The sequence below is a fragment of the Bufo bufo genome, chromosome 2, assembly GCF_905171765.1.
Source record: "Bufo bufo chromosome 2, aBufBuf1.1, whole genome shotgun sequence".
Taxonomy (NCBI): Eukaryota; Metazoa; Chordata; class Amphibia; order Anura; family Bufonidae; genus Bufo; species Bufo bufo.
The window spans coordinates 244,617,199-244,642,013 of record NC_053390.1 but is presented as its reverse complement, the minus strand read 5'-3'; the positions used below and the strand labels follow the sequence as shown (position 1 = coordinate 244,642,013).

At 45.2% G+C, this 24,815-nt stretch overlaps 1 protein-coding gene across 1 annotated transcript in view; it reads left to right on the top strand.

Annotated features, from left to right (window-relative positions):
* Positions 1-24,815, top strand: part of DGCR8 (DGCR8 microprocessor complex subunit) — a 57,051-nt gene that overhangs the window by 12,853 nt on the left and 19,383 nt on the right. The window contains exons 5-6 of the mRNA XM_040416306.1: positions 174-447; positions 18,176-18,373. Of these exons, the coding sequence (XP_040272240.1) occupies positions 174-447; positions 18,176-18,373 (472 nt within the window). The remainder of the gene's footprint in view (positions 1-173; positions 448-18,175; positions 18,374-24,815) is intronic.

The following is a 24,815-nucleotide window of genomic DNA, read 5'->3' as shown; positions in this document are numbered from 1 at the left end:
CACTATTTATACATCAATGGGTGCCTATCTTTTATCCTACTGTTCCACTACTGGTTATCAGCATAATGATAGGATGTGTGAGGTTAGGTAGGATAGAAATCCTATATAAAATCAATTTAATATTTTACTGTATAGTGTTTAAACAATCTAAATTATTTTATTTGATACTACAGAAACATGATCCTCCCGTCAGTAGTATTCCTTGCTTACACTACAAGAAAATGAAGGATAATGAAGAGAAGGAACAGAATAGTGAGACTTCTCCTCCAGCTAGTCTTCCGTCAGAGGCTCCGTGTGAAAAAAACTTGGAGCACCATTCTGTTGAGGCAGATTCCACTGTTGATGTTAATTTGACTCCTGATGATAAAGAGACAACAGTGGAAGTCACTCAGGGGGTGCTGGGTCAAGTTAAAGCTAAAGTAGAAGTTTGTAAAGATGAATCCATTGGTAAGTAGAGCTAGTTAGTTACACCAATAAACATATTTCTAGTATCAAATTGTCTACCAGCTACAAAAAACTTTAAAGTGTAACTGCCGTTTCATTTTTTTAAGCCCTAATGGTATAGTACACTATGCTGTATAAATGCTTTTGTGCTTTCTAATTTAATCTTTTTCAGTTTCATCTCATAGTAACACCGAGAAATACGTGTTACTTTCACATTGAGCAGGCCTCTTCTCAAAGCGTTGTCATGTGCAGGCCGTCTCCTATCTGATATAAACATGAGAGGGGGAGAGCACTGGGAGGGGGAGGGCTGCTTTAGATGCTGCTTTCTCCTGAGTGGTAGCAGCTACAAACATGCAACTGGTCTTCTTTGAAAGCTGACATTCCTGGCTTTCATACAGGACCAGAATGACAGAGGAGATATCACTGTTAGAAATCGAGTCGTGATTAATCGCGGGTAAAACCTGCTTTCTCATCTGTATCATTGGGGGAAACAGGCTTGACCAGGGGGTATAGCTGTTGCCACTAGGAGGCGGACACTAAGCACAAAGGTATGAGCTCTTCTCCTTCAGCTATACCCTTCCTACAAGGGACTAAGCTAAATCAGTTTTAGCTTAGTAGAGAAGGTACCCCTGCGCTTCCGCTACTATAGGTAACCTATGTGTCTGATACAACCCTGGAAACAATCCTGGGAGCTGCTGCTTGGTATCCGGTTGAGAGCCCTGCCTGGACTCAACACAAACAGTCTTACAGAATATATTGGGTTAAATGGATCCTGCGCTGTGAGAGAAGACACTTCCCTGTGACACTATAATTTATCAAAATGCAACAACTTTGTTTAGTGTGATTTGTGTATGCAGCGTTCTCACCTGTGATTGTATGCTGCCACTTGCCTCATTATTCCCGGTGTTTCTTTGTTACGAAAATGCGGGTAAGATCGAGATAGTCAGTCAGTTTACTCTGTCTTCTAGCCTCCCCTCTACTGCGCGCGCGCCGCTCCGGCCGGTAGCTAGCGTGCGTGCAAGAAAAATAAAACCCTGAAGGCACTCGTACTACAGGTGTGACATCACACAGGAACCATTCTTGGGTTGACTTTCGTCAGCTTTCCCGCACGCACGCCAGCTACCGTCCGAAGCGGTGCACACTGGAGAGGGGAGGCTAGAAGACAGAGCAAACTGACTAACTCGATCAGAAAAATAATTTAGGATCTTACCCGCATTTTACTATCAAGGAAACACCGGGAATATTGAGGCAACTGGCAGCATACAATCACAGGTGAGAACGCTGCATATACAAATCACACTAAACAAAGTTGTTGCATTTTGATGAATCTATTAGGCTGGTTTCACACGGGCGTTGCGGGAACACCCGCAATTTTTCCGCGCGAGTGCAAAACATTGTAATGCGTTTTGCACGCACGTGAGAAAAATCACGCATGTTTGGTACCCGAACTTCTTCACAGAAGTTCGGGCTTGGGATCGGTGTTCTGTAGATTGTATTATTTTCCCTTATAACATGGTTATAAGGGAAAATAATAGCATTCTGAATACAGAATGCAAAGTAAAACAGCGCTGGAGGGGTTAAATAAAAAAAAAAAAAAATTTAACTCACCTTAGTCCACTTGATCGCGGCCCGGCATCTACTTCTGTCTCCTTTGTTGAATAGGACCTGTGGTGAGCATTAAATACAGTTACAGGACCTTTGATGACGTCACTCCGGTCATTACATGATCCATCACCATGGTAAAAGATCATGTGACGTACCATGTGATGACGTCATTAAAGGTCCTGTAACTGTATTTAATAATGATCGGGTCTCCATCCCGATCGTCTCCTAGCAACCGTGCGTGAAAATCGCACCGCATCCGCACTTGCTTGCGGATGCTTGCGATTTTCACGCAACCCCAATCACTTCTATGGGGCCTGCGTTGCGTGAAAAATGCAGAATATAGAGCATGCTGCGATTTTCACGCAACGCATAAGTGATGCGTGAAAATCACCGCTCATGTGAACAGCCCCATAGAAATGAATGGGTCGGTATTCAGTGCGGGTGCAATGCGTTCACCTCACGCATCGCATTCGCGCGGAATACTCGCCCGTGTGAAAGGGGCCTTATAGTGTCACAGGGAAGAGTCTTCTCTCACAGCGTGGGATCAATTTAACCCAATATCTTCAGTTTTAGCTTAGTGTCTGTAGCTTGGACGGTGCATCACGGGGCTTTGTACCTTCAGGTATGCAAGGCAGCTACCTGGTCGTCTTTGCACACTTTTTTTCCAATTTTTACATAGTGCACACCTTTACGTCTTCTGACTCTTCTCTGGGGCGTAGAGTTTTGCAGACAGCGGTTCTCTGATTGGCAGGAGGATTTCTTGTTGTGCCCACCCTTGGGGACTGCTCTGTAATGTCCCATGGTCAAACCTGTGTCCCCCAATGATACGGATGAGAACTAGATATTCCATATCGTCAACATGGAGATTGACCCTTGACATCTGTAGGGGCAGGAACAGAGGTTAAAATGTCCCGTCCCTTCCCACCCCCCCCCCCCCCCCCCCCCCCCCCCTCCACCATACACCAGTGTTTTGTGTCCCTACAGAGGCCAGGGCAGAGAAAGGTCTCCTTGTGGGTCAGGGAGATGAGGAAAGAAGTTGGCATTTATAGATGTTGATCTCCTGGTGAGGAGAAGGGTGCTGCGGCACTTATCTTGAACCGCAGGACACGCGGGACTTCCTTCGGTCTAGTACCAACGCTGGGCAGGGGAGAGACGGGAGGGCTCGCTCTGGTTGATCCGGAGCCCTTTTCCCGGGGTAGCGTCCTCCTCCTGCCCCTGGTGGCTTAAGCTGGAGAGAGCGCCCGGCGCGTTAGCGTATTGGATGACGTCACTTCCGGTGCATCCAGCAAGTGACGTAGGAGGCGGGCGACGCGCAGTGTTCAAATGCTGGGCGGCAAAACGAGGAGCTGCGTATGACTGATCTGAGGTCTGGTGTTCAGAGATGTCAGGCCCGGAACTACAATCGCCCAGAGAGCTTGATGCTCCTACTCAGCCTCCTGTAAGTTCCCTGTGGGGATTGTTAATTTTCTATAGCACTCATTTGGGGTTGGGGTTCAGCCTTCATATTATTCAGGGTCTCCTCTGATTATTGTGCACAACGGTGGTGCACCTATTTTGCAATACGTATGTCCATCCGTTCTCGCCTTATAGGTATCTAAGAAGGCTCAACAAACAAAACAAAAAAAACGTCAAAATGCATTTTATGTTTTAAAAGGTTACCAGACGGATACCCCAAAAAGATCTGCAAAGAACGCATTTCTAATATAGTGGAGGAACTTGTGTCTCTAAGGGACGAAGTTCGCTCCATGATCCAGGAGGAGGTCAAGGCTGCTTCATTATCCCAGATGTCGGAATCTGACCAGGGACCCTTACCTCCAAAGAGGCAAAAAAATAATTCCACCCTCCTCTTCTGATTCTGAGTGCATGGGTGATGGCGCTTCCTCTTCCAGGCAGTGGGAGGAGGAAGATCCTCTTTCGGAAGGAGAGATCCCAGAGGACAGTAAAAAATTCTATTTTGCCTCTGAGGAGATGTCAGATCTCCTAAAAGCTGTAAGCTCCACCATGGGGGTGGAGGACATTCAAAAACCTCACTCTATTTAGGAGGAGATGTTTGGGGGTCTAAGGACCAAAAGAGCCAGAGTGTTCCCAATTAATGTAAACATTAGGGATATGATCTTAGAGGAATAGTCAGACCCTGAGAAGAGACTAGGGGTATCCAGAGAATATAAGAACAGTCTATTGTTTCATCCGACAGTCTAAACTATTTGACGAGATCCCTAAGATAGATGTACAAGTGGCCAAGGTCAGTAAGAAAACCTCATTGCCCTTTGAGGACGCATTGCAATTGAGAGACCCCATGGAGAAGAAAGCAGATAGCTTATTACGCAAATCTTGGGAAGCCTCTGTTTAATTTCAAATCTAACATCGGTGCGACCTTAGTAGCAAGGTCTATGTGCCTTTTGGCTGAACGAACTAGAATCCCATTTGAGGAATAAGACACCCAGGGACGAGATAATAAATTCTATTTCCCTACTTAAATCTGCAACGGCCTTTTTGGCGGATGCTTCCGCGGAGTATTGTGCTCAGTACTGGAGACCATATCTCCAGAAGGATATTGATACTTTGGAGAGAGTTCAGAGAAGAGCTACTAACCTGGTACATGGATTGCAGGATAAAACTTACCAGGAAAGATTAAAGGACCTTAACATGTATAGCTTGGAAGAAAGATGAGACAGAGGGGATATGATAGAAACTTTTAAATACATAAAGGGAATCAACAAGGTAAAAGAGGAGAGAATATTTAAAAGAAGAAAAACTGCTACAAGAGGACATACTTTTAAACCTTTGCCCCTCTAATTTAAAACTAATAGTGGATGCATGGAATAGCCTTTCTGCAGAAGTGGTAGCTGCAAATACAGTGAAGGAGTTTAAGCATGCATGGGATAGGCATAAGGCCATCCTTCATATAAGATAGGGCCAGGAGCTATTCATAGTATTCAGTATATTGGGCAGACTAGATGGGCCAAATGGTTCTTATCTGCCAACACATTCTATGTTTCTAGGAGTCCATTACATTTTCAGCCAAGGATGCAGGTCTTTCTAATGCGGCACATCGTGCCCTTTGGATGAAATCCTGGTCCAGGGACAAAACTTAGAACATAATTTCATTTTTGATCAGGTGAATACGTCTTCGGGCCAGTCTTAGACAAGATACTTGAAAAGGCTTCTGATAAAAAGAAGGGATTTCCTGAGGATAGAACTTATAGGAGGAAAGTGCCCTTTCGTTCCTTTCAGGGACAAGAGAGATCCTACAGAAGGAAAGGGAAGTCAGACCGCTGGAGTTACCCCAAAGGAGGTAAAGGGAGAGGTTTTCTCCTTAACCCACAGAGTAAACCCAGAGATAAACAATGACACCAGAGTGGGGGGAAGACTGAAGAATTTTCTATCTGCCTGAGAAAATATAACCTCAAATCCCTGGGTCCAGGAGGTAGTCAGAGAGGGCTACAAGATAGAATTTTCTTCAGCACCCCCAAGGATATTTTTGATATCGAATCTGGGGTCGAGGAAAGCTCGGAGCGGCATTTGGCAGAATATCAAAGACCTCATAGGGCTAGGTGTTGTAATTCAGGTCCCAGTCTCAGAACAGGGTCAGGGATTTTACTCCAGTCTCTTTCTGGTAAAAAAAAAAGTAGGAAGGATCATTCCGTATGATTTATAAACCTGAGATTCCTCAAGTACATTACTTTACAGTTAATTCAGGATGGAATCTCTAATTCCCCTAAAAAAAAGAGAACGCATGGATGTGTACCGTGGACTTAAAAGAGGCTTACTATCACATCCCGATCCATCGCAACTCTCAATTTCTAAGATTTGGCATAAAAGACCAACGGGGCAACACTTGCCATTTTCAATTTATGGCTCTTCCATTTGGAATTTCATCGGCTCCCAGAATATTCACCAAATTGGTAATAGAGATGGTCGCATTCTTGAGACAGAAGATACTGAATCTGATCCCCTATCTAGACTATTTCTTACTAGTAGGAGATACAGTAGATACTAACAGATCTAGACATCTTTTTATCTACTCTAAAGGAGCTCAGTTGGATCGTCAATCCTCAGAAATCCTGTCTACATCCATCAACCAGTGTACGGTTCCCAGGAGTCATCCTGGACTCGCAGTCACAGACCACCATCCTGCCCTCAGACAAGGTTCAGGCTTTGGGGGGGAAAAAATCAGGTCCTTCCAGAGCAAGAGAATCTGGTGAGAGAGGCTATAAGCTTGCTGGTAACATTGGCAGCCTGTATCCCATCAGTAATGTGGAGCCAGCTGCATTCCCGTCCCATGCAGTCCTGGATTCTGGACATCTGGGACAAACAACAAAGGTTGCTAGACCGCAAGGTTCACATTCCAGGCTACGTAAAGACCTCCTTAAACTGGTGGAAGGTGAGCAGCAATCTCTCACAGGGAGTGACCTGGAGGAAGTCTCCATTTGTCCAGATCAAGATCAATGCCATCCAGTCGGGCAGGGGTGCAAAAATTGGGAACTCCTGTTACCAAGGTTCCTGAGCCCTTTCGGTAAGCAGCCAATCCTCAAACTTCAGGGAGCTGAGTGCAGTGTGGGAAACCTTAAAGGTGGCAGAAGAAACCCTCCAGAATCGCCACCTGAGGATATTGTAGAAAAATACGACGACTGTGGCCTACCTATCACATCATATAGGCACAAAATTAAAGAAGCTCATAGACCTTTCAAACAAGATATTTCACTTGGCGGAAAGGAACGTGAGGTCTATATCGGCGACTTGCCTCAAAGGGGCCCTCATTCAGGAAGCGGACTTCCTCAGCGTCACACATTGGACCGAACAGAATGGTCCCTAAATCCAGAAGTCTTCAGTATGATAGTAGTCAAATGGGGGACACCAGACATAGACTTGTTTACGTCAAAAGACGACAAAAAAGTGAACAGATTCTGTTCCCTGGATCCAAGGGGCAACCTATGTTATGCATTTCCTCCAGTACCAATTATTCCGAGAGTAATCCAGAAAATCCTTCAAGAGAATTCGATGATCATCCTGGTTCCCCTTCTGTCCCAAAAGGAGTTGGTTCTCTCTCAAGACTCTCAATCCCCCATCCATGGTCTCTCCCACTCAGGAAAGACCTTCTACATCAAGGGCCGATACTACGTCCTCATCCCGAATTTCTAAGGCTAACAGCCTGGATCCTGAGGCCGAAATACTGAGACGTCAAGGACTTTCAGATAAGGTCATAGTTACACTCAGGGCCAGTAGGAAGAAGGTGACATCGGCCATATACCTGGAAATCTGGAAGAGGTTCTGTTCTTGGTCAGGGGAATATTCTCTTAACTTGGTTATTCCAAAGATTCAACAAATCTTAGATTTCCTCCAACAGGGCCTAGAGTTAAGTCTTAGGCCATCTACACTAATAACACAAGTGTCAGCTGCTTCTTTGATGCAGACTTAGCAAGTCACAGGTGGATCAGAAGATTCATGAGAGCTGCAGCAAGACTGAGGCCCACACTTAAATCTCGAGTTCCTTCCTGGAGCCTTAATACTGTTTTAAACGGCCTAACCAGGAGTCCGTTCGAACCTCTGGAAGACTGTCCACTCAAATTTCTATAATTTAAAACCGCATTTCTGATTGCAATCATCACGTCTGCAAGGAGGCTGGGTGAGATACAGGCGATTTTCAATTAGGGAACCCTACCTCAGAATCCTGGAAGATAGGATAATACTTAGACTAGATCCAGGGTTCCTTCCCAAGGTAGTATCCGACTTCCACAGAGATCAGGAGATCATTCTCCCATCTTTTTGTAATAATAAAAAAAAAATGGCAGGGAGAGTTCCTTTCACACCCTAGATGTTAGACGAGCGGTTCTAAAATACTTGGAGGTCACAAAAAACTTTAGGAAGTCCGATAGTCGATTTGTTCATTTCTCAGGGAAGAACAAAGGGAAGAGGTTGTCTAGATCCTCCATCGCTAGATGGATTACGTGCACAATTTCCCATTGTTATACCACTAAGGAATTTTCTTGTCCAACTAACCTAAAAGCACATTCAACCAGAGCTATGTCCTCTTCACAGGCTGAAAGAGCAGGTGCCTCCTTGGAAGATATTTGTAGGGCGGCAACCTGGTCCAGTGGACATACCTTTTTATAAATTATTACCGCTTAGATTTTTCAAATACTGCTGATCTGTCCTTTGGACGTAAGGTCCTTCAGTCAGTAGCCCCCCCTTTGATATTATAATTTTGGATATCTCCTTGTGGCCGTCATGGTAATGATATGGAAAATTGGAATTGGACTTACCGGTAATTCGGTTTCCATGAAAAAAACATGACTGCACATTATTCCCTCCCTAATTTATGTTTTGTGGGGGTATGAAGCAATACCTTCTATTTGTATAATACGTTTCTATAGTTGTCTCCACCTTCACTCTGATAATTTTGGAAAGCACTGGTGTATGGTGGAGGTGGGGGCGGTTTTAACCTTTCTCTGTTCCTGCCCCTACAGAGGTCAAGGGTCAATCTCCTTGTGGCCGTCATGGTGATTTCATAGAAACCGAATTACCGGTAAGTCTAATTCCGATTTTTGTACTGAACGTAAAATCTGTTTCTCTTCCATTCATTGGAGGACACAGCTCCCACCCGTTCTGGACTGTGTAGTTCTGGGTTTGTACATAGTTTGATTTTCCAGTTTTTGTTTTTCTTCTCCTACTGCTTTTGCACTAACTGATTTAGCTTAGTCCCTGTAGGAGGGGTATAGCTGAAGGGGGAGCTCACACCTTTGTGCTTAGTGTCCGCCTCCTATTGGCAACAGCTATACCGCAGGGTCAAGCCTGTGTCCCCCAATGAGCGGAAGAGAAACAGATTTTACAGTAAGTACAAAAATCTAGTTTTTACTTTCACTTTCAGCTACATTAACTGCATCCTGAATTCTATCAGTGATATCTTACCCGGTACTGAACCATATTGATGTAATTCTGGTATTGCTTGGAATGTCAGCTTTCAAACAATACAAGGCACATATCTCTAGCTGGTACCAAACAAGAGATATGAGCAGCTAAAGCAGCCCCCCTTCCTGTCAGTATGTAGGAGAATGAGGGAGCAGCTGCAGAGAAAAATACACTGCTCAAAAAAATAAAGGGAACACAAAAATAACACATCCTAGATCTGAATTAATTAAATATTCTTCTGAAATACTTTGTTCTTTACATAGTTGAATGTGCTGACAAAATCACACAAAAATAAAAAAATGGAAATCCAATTTTTCAACCCATGGAGGTCTGGATTTGGAGTCACACTCAAAATTAAAGTGGAAAAACACACTACAGGCTGATCCAACTTTGATGTAATGTCCTTAAAACAAGTCAAAATGAGGAACAGTAGTGTGTGTGGCCTCCACGTGCCTGTATGACCTCCCTACAACGCCTGTGCATGCTCCTGATGAGGTGGCGGACGGTCTCCTGAGGGATCTCCTCCCAGACCTGGACTAAAGCATCTGCCAACTCCTGGACAGTCTGTGGTGCAACGTGATGTTGGTGGATAGAGCGAGACATGATGTCCCAGATGTGCTCAATTGGATTCAGGTCTGGGGAACGGGCGGGCCAGTCTATAGCATCAATGCCTTCGTCTTGCAGGAACTGCTGACACACTTCAGCCACATGAGGTCTAGCATTGTCTTGCATTAGGAGGAACCCAGGGCCAACCGCACCAGCATATGGTCTCACAAGGGGTCTGAGGATCTCATCTCGGTACCTAATGGCAGTTCAGGCTACCTCTGGAGAGCACATGGAGGGCTGTGCGGCCCTCCAAAGAAATGCCACCCCACACCATTACTGACCCAATGCCAAACCGGTCATGCTGGAGGATGTTGCAGGCAGCAGAACGTTCTCCACGGCGTCTCCAGACTCTGTCACGTCTGTCACGTGCTCAGTGTAAACCTGCTTTCATCTGTAAAGAGCACAGGGCGCCACTGGCGAATTTGCCAGTCTTGGTGTTCTCTGGCAAATGCCAAACGTCCTGCACGGTGTTGGGCTGTAAGCACAACCCCCACCTGTGGACGTCGGGCCCTCATATCACCCTCATGGAGTCTGTTTCTGACCGTTTGAGCAGACACATGCACATTTATGGCCTGCTGGAGGTTATTTTGCAAGGCTCTGGCAGTGCTCCTCCTGTTCCTCCTTGCACAAAGGCGGAGGTAGTGGTCCTGCTGCTGGGTTGTTGCCCTCCTACGACCTCCTCCACGTCTCCTGATGTACTGGCCTGTCTCCTGGTAGCGCCTCCATGCTCTGGACACTACGCTGACAGACACCGCAAACCTTCTTGCCACAGCTCGCATTGATGTGCCATCCTGGATAAGCTGCACTACCTGAGCCACTTGTGTGGGTTGTAGACTCCGTCTCATGCTACCACTAGAGTGAAAGCACCGCCAGCATTCAAAAGTGACCAAAACAGCCAGGAAGCATAGGAACTGAGAAGTGGTCTGTGGGCACCACCTGCAGAACCACTCCTTTATTGGGGGGGGGGGGGGGGCTTGCTAATTGCCTATAATTTCCACCTGTTGTCTATCCCATTTGCACAACAGCATGTGAAATTGATTGTCACTCAGTGTTGCTTCCTAAGTGGACAGTTTGATTTCACAGAAGTGTGATTGACTTGGAGTTACATTGTGTTGATTAAGTGTTCCCTTTATTTTTTTTGAGCAGTGTATATAGAAATGTGACAAAATCATCAGTGTAGTGACCCACATAATAATAAAATTTACGTTACTTTTACCACACAGTGAACGTAATCAAAAAATTGCTATTTTTTTTAAAATCTTTCCCCCTAAAAATAAAATAAGTTATTTAGTACACTATATATACCCCAAAATGGTTCCTTTAAAAACCTTTTAACCTCTTCAGGATACAGGGCGTACCTTATGTCCTGGTACTTAAGGACACAGGGTGTACATGTACGCCCTGTGTATTTCTGATCACCGCCGCCTGCTCAAATCATTGAGCAGGCACCTCAGCTAAATGCCCGTGACCCCCCCCCATGTCGGCAATTCAGACCTGCGGTTTGGGCTTTTACCTATTGCGGCGGCGGGCGGTGCCATCGGTTCCCCATGCGGCTGTAGGGGGGACCCGGTGACAAGCCCCTGGATCTCACAGGCCGGAAGCTGTATGAGTAATACACACAGTATTACTCATACAGCCAATGCATTCCAATACAGAAGTATTGGAATGCATTGTAAAGGATTAGACCCCCAAAAGTTCAAGTCCCAAAGTGGGACAAAAAATTAAGTGAAAAAAAAATTGAAAAAATAACGTTTTCCCCCCCCAAAAAATTAAGTTTCAAGTAAAAATAAACAAATGTCATTTTCCCCAAATAAAGTTTAAAAAAATTGGTAAAAGATAGGGAGAAAAAAAAAGTATACATATTAGTTATCGCCGCGTCCGTATCGATCGGCTCTATAAACATATCATATGACCTAACCCCTCAGATGAACACTGTAAAAAATAAAAACTGTGCTAAATAAACCATTTTTTGTTACATCACAAAAAGTGGAATAGCAAGCAATCAAAAAGTCATATGCACCCCAAAATAGTGCCAATAAAACAGTCATCTCATCCCGCAAAAATCAAACCCTACCCAAGATAACCGCCCAAAAACTTAAAAAATTATGGCTCTCAGACTATGGAAACACTAAAACATGATTTTTTTTTTTTTTGCTTCAAAAATGAAATCCTTGTGTAAAACTTACATAAATAAAAAAAAAAAAGTATACATATTAGGTATCGCCGCGTCCGTGACAACCTGGTCTATAAAAATACCACATGATCTAACCTGTCAGATGAATGTTGTAAATAACAAAAAATAAAAACTGTGCCAAAACGGCTATTTCTTGTTATCTTGCCTCACAAAGTGTAATATAGAGCAACCAAAAATCATATGTACCCTAAACTAGTACCAACAGAACTTCCACCCTATCCCGTAGTTTCTAAAATGGGGTCACTTTTTTGGAGTTTCTACTCTAGGGTTGCATCAGGGGGGCTTCAAATGGGACATGGTGTAAAAAAAAAAACAGTCCAGCAAAATCTGCCTTCCAAAAACCGTATGGCATTCCTTTCTTTCTGCGCCCTGCCGTGTGCCCGTACAGTAGTTCATGACCACATATGGGGTGTTTCTGTAAACTACAGAATCAGGGCCATAAATATTGAGTTTTGTTTGGCTGTTTGTTAATGGAAAAAATGGATTAAAATGGAAAATTTGCCCAAAAATTTAAATTCTGAAATTTCAACTCCATTTGCCAATAACTCTTGTGGAACACCTAAAGGGTTAAAGACGTTTGTAAAATCAGTTTTGAATACATTGAGGGGTGTAGTTTCTAGAATGGGGTCATTTTTGGGTGGTTTATATTATGTAAGCCTCGCAAAGTGACTCAGACCTGAACTGGTCCCTAAAAATTGGGTTTTTGAAGATTTGCTTCTAAACTTCTAAGCTTTGTAACATCCCCAAAAAATTAAATATCATTCCCAAAATGATCCAAACATGAAGTAGACATATGGGGAATGTAAAGTAATAACTATTTTTGGAGGTAACTTAGGGAACGGAGATACCGGAGGACATAGCGGCAGAACGGAGCGGCGCCTGGGGATAACAGTAAGTGCAGTGAGATCCCCGGGCGCCGCTCTCCATGTCTGTATAGTTAGTTCATAGGGTAAGAATCGGTGAAAGGTCCTCTTTAAGGTGAAATAAGGCTGTGTCCTTAAAGAGTTAAGGTGATTATTAAGAGGGTAAAACAAATGCTTAGTGATTTCATGTAATTTCAGGGCTTTTCTCTGGTTAGCTGTATGTGAGAGGATACACACTTCTCTGGGGTAGTGGGGGAAGTAATCTGCTTTCTGATTGGTCCTGCTAGTTGATGTGGGGAGAGCAAGGGGTTTTGGGAAGTTAGGGGAATACAGGATGGCCTCAAGGGCATGGCAAACATCAAAGGAAATGCTGAAGAGGCCATTTTAGGAAGATGCTGAAATAGAGGCGTAGAGAAATATGGTTGCTAAGGGCTGAATACAGACATCAGAAAGGTAAAATTAACTGAAAAATAACACTCCATGAAGATCTTCCCTTCAGCATCACATATGTTAAGATTTTCATTTTTGGTAGTGAAATGGCAGTTACACTTTAACCACTTCCCGACTGCCCATTGACTATAAACGTTCATGGGCGGTCTGTTAATCTCTGAATGGACGTTCTGGAACGTCCATTAAGAGATCACAGCTGCACGCTAATCGTGCAGCTGCAGATCGGGTTGCCCGCTGTCAGTGACAGCAGGGCAACCCTTAGAGAAGGCAGGGACAGTTCACAGACCTTGATCAGCCCTGCACTGAGGCTGTATAGTGCTGTACAGACTCTCTGGGGGGTGTATTTTCCCTGTAACTGGGGCTACTATGTCAGCCCCAGTTACAGGAGAAATCAATAGTGGATAAAAAAAGTGAAGTTAAATGTCCCCCAGAGGTCTTGTATTACCTTTTATGGGGGGTGAAAAGTGTAAAATAAAAATAAAATAAAATTGTGTTTTAAAATAAAAAAATGTTTTCACATGTAAAAAAATTAATAATTAATTCCCCAAGTAAGGAATAAAAAAAAAGTTAAAAATATAAAAAATTCAATATACATATTTGGTATTGCCGCGTCTGTGACGGTTGGCTCTATAAATATATCACATGATCCACCCAGTCCGATAAAAAAGCCATTTTTGTCACCTTACATCACAAAACGTACAACACCAAGTGATCAAAAAGGCGTATGTCCCACAAAATGGTACCAATAAAACATCACCTCATTCCGCAAAAAATGAGCCCCAACATAAGAAAATCGCTAAAAAAATAGCTCTCAGAACATGGACACATTAAAACATAATTTTTTTGTTTCAAAAATGCTATTATTGTGTAAAACTTAAATAAATAAGAAAAAGTATACATATTAGGTATTGCCACGTCCGTAACGATCTGCTCTATAAAAATATCTCATGACCTAACCCCTCAGGTGAACGCTGTAAAAATAAATAAAAACTGTGCTAAAACGACCAATTTTTTTTGGTCACCTTGCCCCATAAAGTGTTATAATGAATGATCAAAAAATCATATGTACACAAAAATAGTACCAATAAAACTGTCACCTTATCCCCTAGTTTCCAAAATGGGGTCACTTTTTGGGAGTTTCTACTGTAAGGGTGCACCAGGGGGGCTTCAAATGGGACATGGCATCTAAAAGCCAGTTCAGCAAAATCTGCCTTCCAAAAACCATGCGGTGCTCCTTTTCATCAGTTTACGACCACATGTGGGGTGTTTCTGTAAACCGCAGAATCGGGGTAATAAATATTGAGTTTTGTTCGGCTGTTAACCCTCGATGTGTTAAAGAAAAAAATTGATTAAAATGGAAAATCTGCCAAAAAAGTGAAATTTAAAAATCTCCATTTTCTTTTAATTCTTGTGGAACGCCTAAAGGGTTAACAAAGTTTGTAAAATAAGTTTTTAAGTAACTTGAGGGATGTAGTTTCTACAATTGGGTCATTTATGGGGGTATCCACTATGTAAGCCCCACAAAGTGACTTCAGACCTGAACTGGTCCTTAAAAAGTGGGGTTTGGCAATTTTCTTAAAATTTTTTAAGAATTGCTTCTAAAATTCTAAGCCTTCTAACGTCCTAAAAAAATAAAATTACATTTCCAAAATGATGGCAACATAAAATAGAAATATGGGGAATGCTACCGTATTTTTCACCCTATAAGAAGCACCGGCCCAAAACACGCACCTAAGTTTTTGAGGAGGAAAATAAAAAATAAAAAAATATTTTTAACCAAAAGGTGTGTTTTTGGTGGGTTTGAACTAATGGCGGTCTGTGCATGACACTATTATGGGGGATCTGTGGATGATGCACTGTTATGGGGTGGGGGATTTGTGGATGATGCACTGTTATGGGGTGGGGGATTTGTGGATGGCACTATTATGGGGGGGAGCTGTGGATGGCATTATGATGGTGGGTGGGGAGCTGTGGATGGCATTATGATGGGGGGGGGGGGAGCTGTGGATGGCATTATGATGGTGGGGGGGGGGAGCTGTGGATGGCATTATGATGGTGGGGGGGGGAGCTGTGGATGGCATTATGATGGTGGGGGGGGGGGGAGCTGTGGATGGCATTATGATGGTGGGGGGGGGGGGAGCTGTGGATGGCATTATGATGGTGGGGGGGGAGCTGTGGATGGCATTATGATGGTGGGGGGGGACCTGTGGATGGCATTATGGTGGGGGGGATCTGTGGATGGCATTATGATGGTGGGGATCTGTGGATGGCATTATGATGGTACTTACCGGTACACGTCACGCTCCTGTAGTAAGCACTAGCAGGCAGGCCGGGCGGCCGTAACTCACGGAGGTCACGTGCCCTCCGTGAGTTACGGCCGCCTGGCCTGCCTGCTTGCTAGCTGCTAGTGCTTGCTACAGGAGCGTGATGTGTATCGGTAAGTACGGTACACATGGGGAGCAGGGGGAGCGCAGTTTAGATATGATTATTAACCCTACGTATACAGTACAAACTGAGCGGCGGGCCAGAGTACAGTGCCTCCTCCCTCCTCACTAATACATCGCAGTCTGCGATGCTGCAGCATCGCAGACTGCGATATAGATTGCCAGCATTCGCCCCATAAGACGCAGGGGCACTCCCCCCCCCCCCCCCCCACACTTTTGGGGGGGGGGGGGCGAGTGCGTCTTATGGGGCGAAAAATACGGTAAGTAATAAATATTTTATGAGGTATCACTTTGTTTTAAAAGCAGAGAAATTTAAATTTTTGAAAATTGCCAATTTTTCAAAATTTGGGGTAAATTTGGGATTTTTTTCATAAATAAAGGTGAAATATATTGACAAAAATGTATGACTATCATGAAGTACAATGTGTCACGAGAAAACAATCTCTGAATGGCTTGGGTAAGTCAAAGCGTTCTAAAGTTATTACCACATAAAGTGAGATATGTCAGATTTGCAAAATTAGGCCTGGTCAGGAAGAGGGCAAATGGCCCGGATGTGAAGTGGTTAAAGGGAGTCTGGGGAGAGCAGTACAAACATACTTTTTATAGACAGTTTATGATCAGTAGTAGTGTGAATATGAACTAATGTTCTACTAGATCTGTGATGGCTAACCTTCGGCACTCCAGCTGTGGTAAAACTACGACTCCCAAGATGTCCCCTTGCTTGGCTGTTCTCAGAACTCCATAGAAATGAATGGAGCATTCTGGGAGTCGTATTTTCACCACAGCTGGAGTGCCAGAGGTTAGCCATCACTGTACAAGATTCTGCTCCTGCAACTGCCCAGGAGGCAGTGCTTCACTGAAATGCTCTCTTTTTTGAGCTGCTTTACAGCCCCTTCCCTCGGTTTGAGTGGCGGCTGTAATGGTGTCCTGGTTGGATACTATAGCTGTCACTTGTAGGTGAGGGGCTGTGAAAAAAACTATTGCTGTATAGTTTTACAGGTTTGGGTTTCACGGTGTTCACTGTGCTGTAAAAATGACACTTAACCTTTTATTCTGTGGGTTTTATGATTAAAGCTCTACCAAATTTATACTGTTTTTGTTATAATTTAATATTTCTAAAATTATATAAAACTTTGCCATATTCTGAAATTCACTTTTTTGTATTTAAAAAAAAAAAAAACTTTTTTGCTTGAGGTCATTTAGATTGCTTATATAAATCAATCAAATTGTATTGCAGTCTATGACAATGCTATGTTCATATTAAGCCCTACCTGAGGAAGGGCTTAAACTGACCATTTAACCTGACTAATTATCCTGAACTCTGTCTGTTCAAGCAGAAAGAGGACAATACTGTTTTAAACAAGCCCTGCTGGATGTGTGGCTGCAGTAGAGGTTTGCTTCTGCTAGCTCTTTTTCAGGTTAGTTTGCAGCTAGGGCATCTTGAGAATCTTTGCTTTAAAACAAGAACAGCATCATAGAGCTAAGCATGGTCTAGCTTGAATAGAGCAGGTTGAAGTGAGAGCTGCATTTGCATGTGGAGGACAAGAGGGGGGTGAGCAGGCAGCATGGAGGGAGAGGAGGCGGCTCACAGACCTTTCTCCAGTCCCTGTGTGAGTTTAGACTTTGAGACTTCTTGTTATGGAAAAAAAAAAAATAATCCCTGATAAAAGTTTATATATACTAAAAATTGATTTCTATATAAACTACAACTCATCCTGTAAAATTCAATGTCAAGTCCGTGCTTACAGCTAAAATTAGTTTTCTTCCTCAAGGGTTAAAATGCACTTAACTATTTTTATTTGAGGCTTAAATTCTAAATCTACTATATATGACATTTTAGAGAGGGTTTTTCCAATTTTAATGTAACTTAGGTAGTTAATAGGAATTTTACAATGGCGAGCCTGGGAACCTTTTTATCTTCGGATGCAGTATTAACAAAATGGTTCTCATGATCTCATTGTGGGGTAGGGAGTGATCAGTTATTAGAGGAAGGGTGCTCCCTCCAAGTGACCTCTTGCAACAGACGAGGACATTGATGTCTCTGATCACAAGCGCTGCCAGTGGATTTTTGCAGTATAAAAGAAAAAGTTCTTTATGAAACCACACACGCTCATTTTAATGAGCAAAGATCGTAATCGATATTAACACAGCTTCAAAACTTCGGAATAATACTGTACGGAGATCCGTCTCCGTACAGAATTAGACTGTATGGGCTCCGATGAGCCGAAGTTAATTATTCACAAAGTCGCGTGTGACTTTGTTGATTAACTTCGGTAGTTGATTTTTAAAGCTGAAAACCTCTTAAACTTGAAATCGAACTCTGCTTTGGTTCCAAAGTACTAGTCGCAACAGAAGCAGAGTTTGGTTTCAAGTTTTAAAGTGGTTTTCCGCCTTAAAAATCAACTATTGAAGTTATTCAACAAAGTCACATGCGACTTCGTAAATAACTTACTTTGGCTCATCGGAGCCCATACATTTTAATACTGTAAGGAGACTAATCTCTGCCCAGTATTATTCCGAAGTTTTGAATGAAGCGTCTTTCAGATGAAGCATCCGAAACTCTCTTTGCTCAACACTACTGATGATCTATGCGGTGTACAGACAACAAAAAAGGGTGTCATACTCAACAAAATATGTCCTGCTTGTAATTTATTTTATAGACCTGGAAGATTTCCGAAGCTATTTGGAAAAAAGATTTGATTTTGAGCAGGTTACAGTCAAAAAGTTCAGGACATGGGCAGAAAGAAGACAATTCAATCGTGAAGTGAAACGCAAGCAAGCAGGATCTGAACGACCAATTTTACCTGCCAATCAGAAACTTATAACCTTATCTGTTCAGGATGCACCAACAAAGAAAGGTTTATTTCTGCAAATATATATTATTACGTTGTTTTGCATTTTATCAGATGTGCTGTTGAATAGTTGATTTTTCAAGGGATTTTTTAAAGTCATTTTTAAACTCTTTAACATCATCACTGCATCATACTTTATATACATGTTGTGTGTTTTTCATTAGTATTATTTTTTTTTTTTACTGAGCATGTATTTTCACCTGATTTATATAATATAATCTTTCTATATCTAACACATACACACATATACAGTGGATATAAAAAGTCTACACGCCACAGTTAAAATGTCAGGTTTCTGTGATGTAAAAAAAATAAGACAGATAAATAATTTCAGATCTTTTTCCACCTTTTTAATGTGACCTATAAACTGTACAACTCAATTGAAAAACAAACTGAAATCTTTTAGGTGGAGGGAAGAAAAAATATAAAAATAAAATAATATGGTTGCATAAGTGTGCACACCCTTAAACTAATACTTTGTTGAAGCACCTTTTGATTTTATTACAGCACTCAGTCTTTTTGGGTATGAGTCTATCAGCATGGCACATTTTGACTTGGCAAGAGTTGCCCACTCTTCTTTGCAAAAACACTCCAAATCTGTCAAATTGCGAGGGCATCTCCTGTGCACAGCCCTCTTCAGATCACCCCACAGATTTTCAATCCGATTCAGGTCTGGGCTCTGGCTGCACCATTCCAAAACTTTAATCATCTTCTGGTGAAGCCATTCCTTTGTTGATTTGGATGTATGCTTTGGGTCGTGGTCGTGCTGAAAGCTGAAGTTCCTCTTTTTTTTCAGCTTTCCAGCAGAAGCCTGGAGGTTTTGTGCCAATATTGACTGGTATTTGGAACTGTTCATAATTCCCTCTAGCTTAACTAAGGCCTCAGTTCCAGCTGAAAAAAAACAGCCCCTTGGCATGATGCTGCCACCACTATGCTTCACTGTGGGTATGGTGTTCTTTTGGTGACATGCAAAGTTGTTTTTGCGCCAAACATATCTTTCTCGTGCATGGCATTGGGGGACACAGCACCATGGGTATATGTCCAACTACCACTAGGAGGCACTAGACACAAAAAGTGTTGGCTCCTCCCCGTTGGGCTATACCCTCTCCACAGGCACAAGGCTATTCAGTTTTTGTCTAGTGTCCGTAGGAGGCAGACCTGTCCTGCTTTTTTGCAGGTCCTGCTGTTTATTTTTTATTTTAGTTTTTATTCTTTTTTTCTCTCTTCTGCAGGTCTCGGTGATCTCCACCGTTATACCTGCTGCAGGCTGGGGCTCCATCGTGTTCCACTTTAGTTGCCCCCCCTGCGGGCGCGTACTTCTGTACCATCGCCGGTCACCCAGTCCCCACAGACTGCATCCGCAGTGGCTTGCCGGCATTCCCACGGTTCCCGTGTTGAGTCTGCCGAAGGGGTGACCCTGCGGCGTCCGAAGACATCAGATGGTGAGTATAGTGAGTATATTCCCCTGTCCCTGCCCCAGGGTTAGGTTCCCTCCTGTGGCCAGGGGGGTGGGATCCACCTTAGCTGGGGGTCCTGGGAAGCTTCCATCTTCCTCCACCTTTCTCTTCCCCCTTGGTTGGTTTTTTCTCTCCTCCCTGGCCACACAGTCCAGGCGTCGCTTCTTCTGGGCCTTCCCCGCTACTTTAGTCCCCGGCTTTTGCAGGGACTAGGCCTCATCTTCCATGGCCCGTTCCCGGCTCCCAGGTGCTCTGTTTGCCCTGTTCCGCCCACCCCCAGGCGTCGCTCCCCCCCCCCCCCCCCCCACCCTCCTCACCTAGTTTTGTGGGTCCGGAGGCCCCTCGGTCGGCCGCGATTCGTCCCGCCCCCCTCGCTCCATTCCCGGCCGCCTCATAAATCGAGGCCCCGGCTTTTGGGCCTGCTAGGCCGCGATCTTCCTGGCCCCTCCTCCTTGCTTCCCGGGCTTTTCTGACCCCGCCCGGCCCTCGGGAGGGGCTATCTCCTCCACCCTTTACTGGTCTAACGTGGGTTATCTATCCAGTGGATAGATCCTCAGTTTTAATAGAACTGCAGACCCCCTTTAGGTCATTGTCCTATGTACTGTGTGAAGGCAGCTAATGCTGTACATGGGGATCACTCAAGTCGTTCCCCCCCCCACCCCTCCTCAATTGCTTCATTTCTCCTGCAACCTCTATAGCTGCTGCAGCACCTCTTTGGGGAACATGGCATCCGGGTCCAGATATGACAGCCTCTGCTGGCTGCTCTATGAGGGTCTCCTCTCCCAGCCTCTCCTCGGATCGCCACGACTTTTCACGTGCGTCCGCTGTCTACGAAGGCTGCCATGCGGTCGGCCTGTCCCTGCTTGTGTGCAGTACCTCTTTCCAGACCCCATTGTGTCCCCTGACCAAATCCTTTTGTGTAGGTCCCTTCTGAATGGACTCCCTCTTTGTCAAAGCCATGGGAACCTTGTCCGACTCTCCCAATCCCTGGCGGAGTTGCTGGACCGCTACCTATCCAATTGCGGCCACCTATGCCCTCCCAGGGTCCTCCCTGCAGATGAGGCATGCTCAGATACCGGGTCCGGCAAGGGGTAGCTCACAGTACAACCTCGGGTGGTCTCAACAGGATTCCACCCCTCCTCGGCATCCTCGGGTCCTCCCCAGGACAGGCCTGAGGCTGGTGACGAATCCTTTCCCGTCACCCCATCCGTTGCCTCGGGGGACACCTCTGCACCGATTCCCTCGGAACAGAGCATCAGGCGGTCTTCCTCCATACAGAAGCCTCTGGGAGGTCAAGACTAACGTGCATGGAGGAACCTCTCCTACCCAGGGTTGGTATCCCCTCTAGTGGATTTTCGGATGGCGCTCCCCTGACTGCACAGGTATTCAACCGCACAGGTAAGGCAGCCGTCCCCGTGTTTAGCATAATGAGTCACCTACTTGGTGTCTCTGGTACGTACGCCTTCTCCTTAACAGGGGGGTACCTGCACCACTGCCATAGGCTGTACCTGACAAGCCTTCCTGGTTCCCCTATACCAGGGGCTATGCTCTACACATTTGAGAGTGTTTCCACCGGGTCCCCATCCTGGTGCTGGTGTTCGCCACTCTACCTCATAACAGGGGGTCCCTGTTCTTGGCAAGCGCCTCCTGTTGGTTGGTAAGGAAAAGCAATTATATATGGCTGTTTCCATCCGCCTTGCTCTTTTTCATAGGTAGAGTACCTACACCTACTCCAGATGCTGAAGCCATTACTCCTGGCTGGCTCTATGGTGTTCCATGCGGCACTATTTCTCCCTTCCGGGCGAGATACACAGGCCGCCTTCAATTGCCTTGGCAATTGCACCTGTCTGTTCCCAGCCACTTTGCTCCTTTCATAGGTAGAGTACCTACACCATCTCCTGATGCTGTAGCCGATACCTCTGGCTGGCTCTATGGTGTTCCATGCGGCACTATTTTTCCCTTCCGGGCGGGATATACAGGCCGCCTTCAATTGCCGTTGCAATTGCTCCTGTCTGTTCCCAGACTTTTTTGCTCCCTTTCTTAGGTAGAGTACCTACACCATCTCCGATGCTGTAGCCAATACCCCTGGCGGGCTCTATTGTGTTCCATGCGGCAACATTTCTCCCTACGGGCGAGATATAGAGGCCACTTTCAATTGCCGTAGAATTGCCTCTGTCTGGTTCTAGTCGGCACCAAGCTGCCACCTTGGTCCCTTCATAGGTAGAGTACCTGCACCATTTCCTGATGCTGTAGCTGTTGCTCCTGTCTGGCTTTATGGTGTACCATGTGGCATTTTCTCTCCCTTACCGGACGAGATATTGAGGCCTCCTCCAATTGCCGTGGTCATTGCACCTACCTCATCATAGTGTGCACCAAACGGCCATCTTACTCCCTTCATAGGTAGAGTTCCTGCACTGTCTCTGATGCTGCAGCCGTTACACCTGTCTGGCTCTATGGTGTACTATGCGGCCCTGTTTCCCTTTTTTTCAGGCGAAATAGAGGGCCTCCTTCAGTTGCCATTTCACCTACCTGATTGTAGTGTGCACCTGTCTTGTTCTTTGTGGTACCGTGCAGCCCTATTTTCCCCTTCCCGGGCGGAATATAGGTACCATTGCTAATGCGGTAGCTGTTGCACCTCTCTGGTTCTAGGGTGCACCATGTGGCCACATTGCTCCGATCTTAAAGGTAGTACCTCTACCATCTCCAGATGCTGTACCCATTACACCTTTCTGGTCGTTTTCTGCACTACGCAGCCATATTTCTACTTTACAGGTTGAGTACCTGTACCCTCCAAATGCTGTTGCATTCCCAGATTCTGTGGCTATGTTTCCACTCTCCTTAGACATGCAGCCACTTTCCCTATATTTTAGGCGTGTGGTTGTATTACTCAAGGTGCTGGGCCCTATGGTGCAATCTGTGGCCCATACAGTTTCTGTATTACTGGGTGCTTTCTGCCCCCAGGTTCTAATCTGTGCTGCGGATGTTGGTTTCACCCTTTTGGTTCTTCCATACATCTCCACTCCGTTTCTGTCGTGTTCAATGGTCTCCTTGTACTTCTCAGGGCACTGTCTACAACAGGCCATCCTGGTTCTGCATGTGCATGGTTTCCATATCTGGCAGGGGTGGGCCAGCCCAACCCCCACCTTGTCGGTCTAGTGCTACTTATTGTAGCTCCAGTATATGGCTGATCTGTTCTGATCTGGCGGGTGGTCCACATACAACCATGCTCCCTACACCATGGCCAGGTGGTTGTTGGCCTTTGTGCTAGGGTTGCTCTTGCCATCTCTATAAGGTACTACGGTTTGCTGCGCTTCGCGTTACCCCATGTTATAAAGGAGTACTCGCGTTGTTTCCTATTACAGAGTGGCCTATTCCTGGTGGAGTACAGGGATCTCCACTGGATCTTCTATCTTGTTGGGGCACGTAGCTGGTGAGCATCGGCCGCTGCAGCAGTTTTCGGTCATCGCTGGATGTCCTCTGCCACATGGAATCCTTCTGGGGTCATCAGCATTTTTCATCGCTGGACGTCCTCTCTGACGGGTCAGGGACAGGACCACTGAGCGCCACACACCTGCCTGGTAGGTAATTTTTCAGCTGGTTGCTCTGGCATCGGACAGGGTCCCGTAGTTCCTTCTGGGTCCAGGTGTTCTCGGTATTCCCTTATATTCTCTGCTTGGTTGTACTACATGACAGAGGGGCAGTCCCCTTGGACCTTGCCGTCGTTTGCACCTGTCAGGTACTTTCTCCCCCCTGGGAGTTTTCAGTACGCCGGTCGCGGCTGGTTTCTACATTTCTGTGTAGTCTCACCCGGCTTTTTCATGGCGACTTCTGCATTCCTTATGCATATGGATGTCTGTCAATTTAGTGGTACATCCCGAGCTGCTGTACTTGTCCTCTCTGGGACAATGTATACAGTTTGCTAGTCACTGTTCTTGGAATGGGTAGTTGTCCATGGCCAATGTCCCTTCCCCTATGGTAGTTTCATCTCTCCTTTCCTGGATATTCTGGCTTGCGTTGTCTTCTGGTGGTTCAGCTCCTGGTTCCTTGTGAGCCCATCCCGGGTACTCCTTCTGGAGTCCCTGGTCCCCGTTTATTTGACCACTCAGGTTCTGCATGGCAATCGTTTTTTTGGGGGGATCGGGGCCTGGGTTGATTGTTCCCTTTTTGGGTTCCAATAACCTTGTGGTCTTCTTGGGATTCGTGTCTCTTTTCCCATCCTCCCACGTCAAGTACCTGGTATTGAGTGGCTTAGCACAACGGCTTGCAATTCCGCCGTATGGTCTCCTTCGGGAGGGACCTCCTCCTGTTGTAGAACCTTTCCTCCTTAGGCGGTTGGAGTACTCTCCTTCTACTTCCATGTCTTTCAGTCCAGTGTGTCCTGCTGAGATTTCCTGGGCCTGTATCTGGTTCCTTTTTTCCCTGATGCTTCACATGCCCAGAGTTTCCTCTGGTCTTACACTTCACAGTGATATCTTGTTTTCCGAGGCTCAGGCCTCATCTCCTGTTTTTGGGACGCAGGTCTTACTCTTTTTTCCTGGCTTTTACCTACAACCCCCTCCTTCTCCAAGGGTTGGCGGTTTCCTCTAGCAGCCTTGGGTTTTCGCCTTTTAAATAGGGCGCATAACTTCATCATCTGCCTTGCGGTGAGGGGAGACCTGCTCCCTTCACATGTGAGCCTTGCTACGGCTTCACTCACTCGTTTGGCTTCCAGTACTTCCTTGTTTCCTTTCTCCCCTGGCCTGTCAGGGGTTGGCCACAGGTTTTTTCGCTCTTTGGGTCTGAGACAATTTAGAGCGTTAGGTAGTCCCAACACGCGGTGCTGTCCTAATTTTTTCTCCAGCCCTTGGCTGAGCTCGGTGTTCCCTTTTGCCGCCTTCTTGCATTTGGGATTTTCTTCCAGGCATTTTTCCTGGGGTGCTTACAGTCTTCTCTGATTCTTCCTTGAGGTTTCTTCCTTGTTATGGAACCTCTTGCCCATTCCGTGTTTTCTA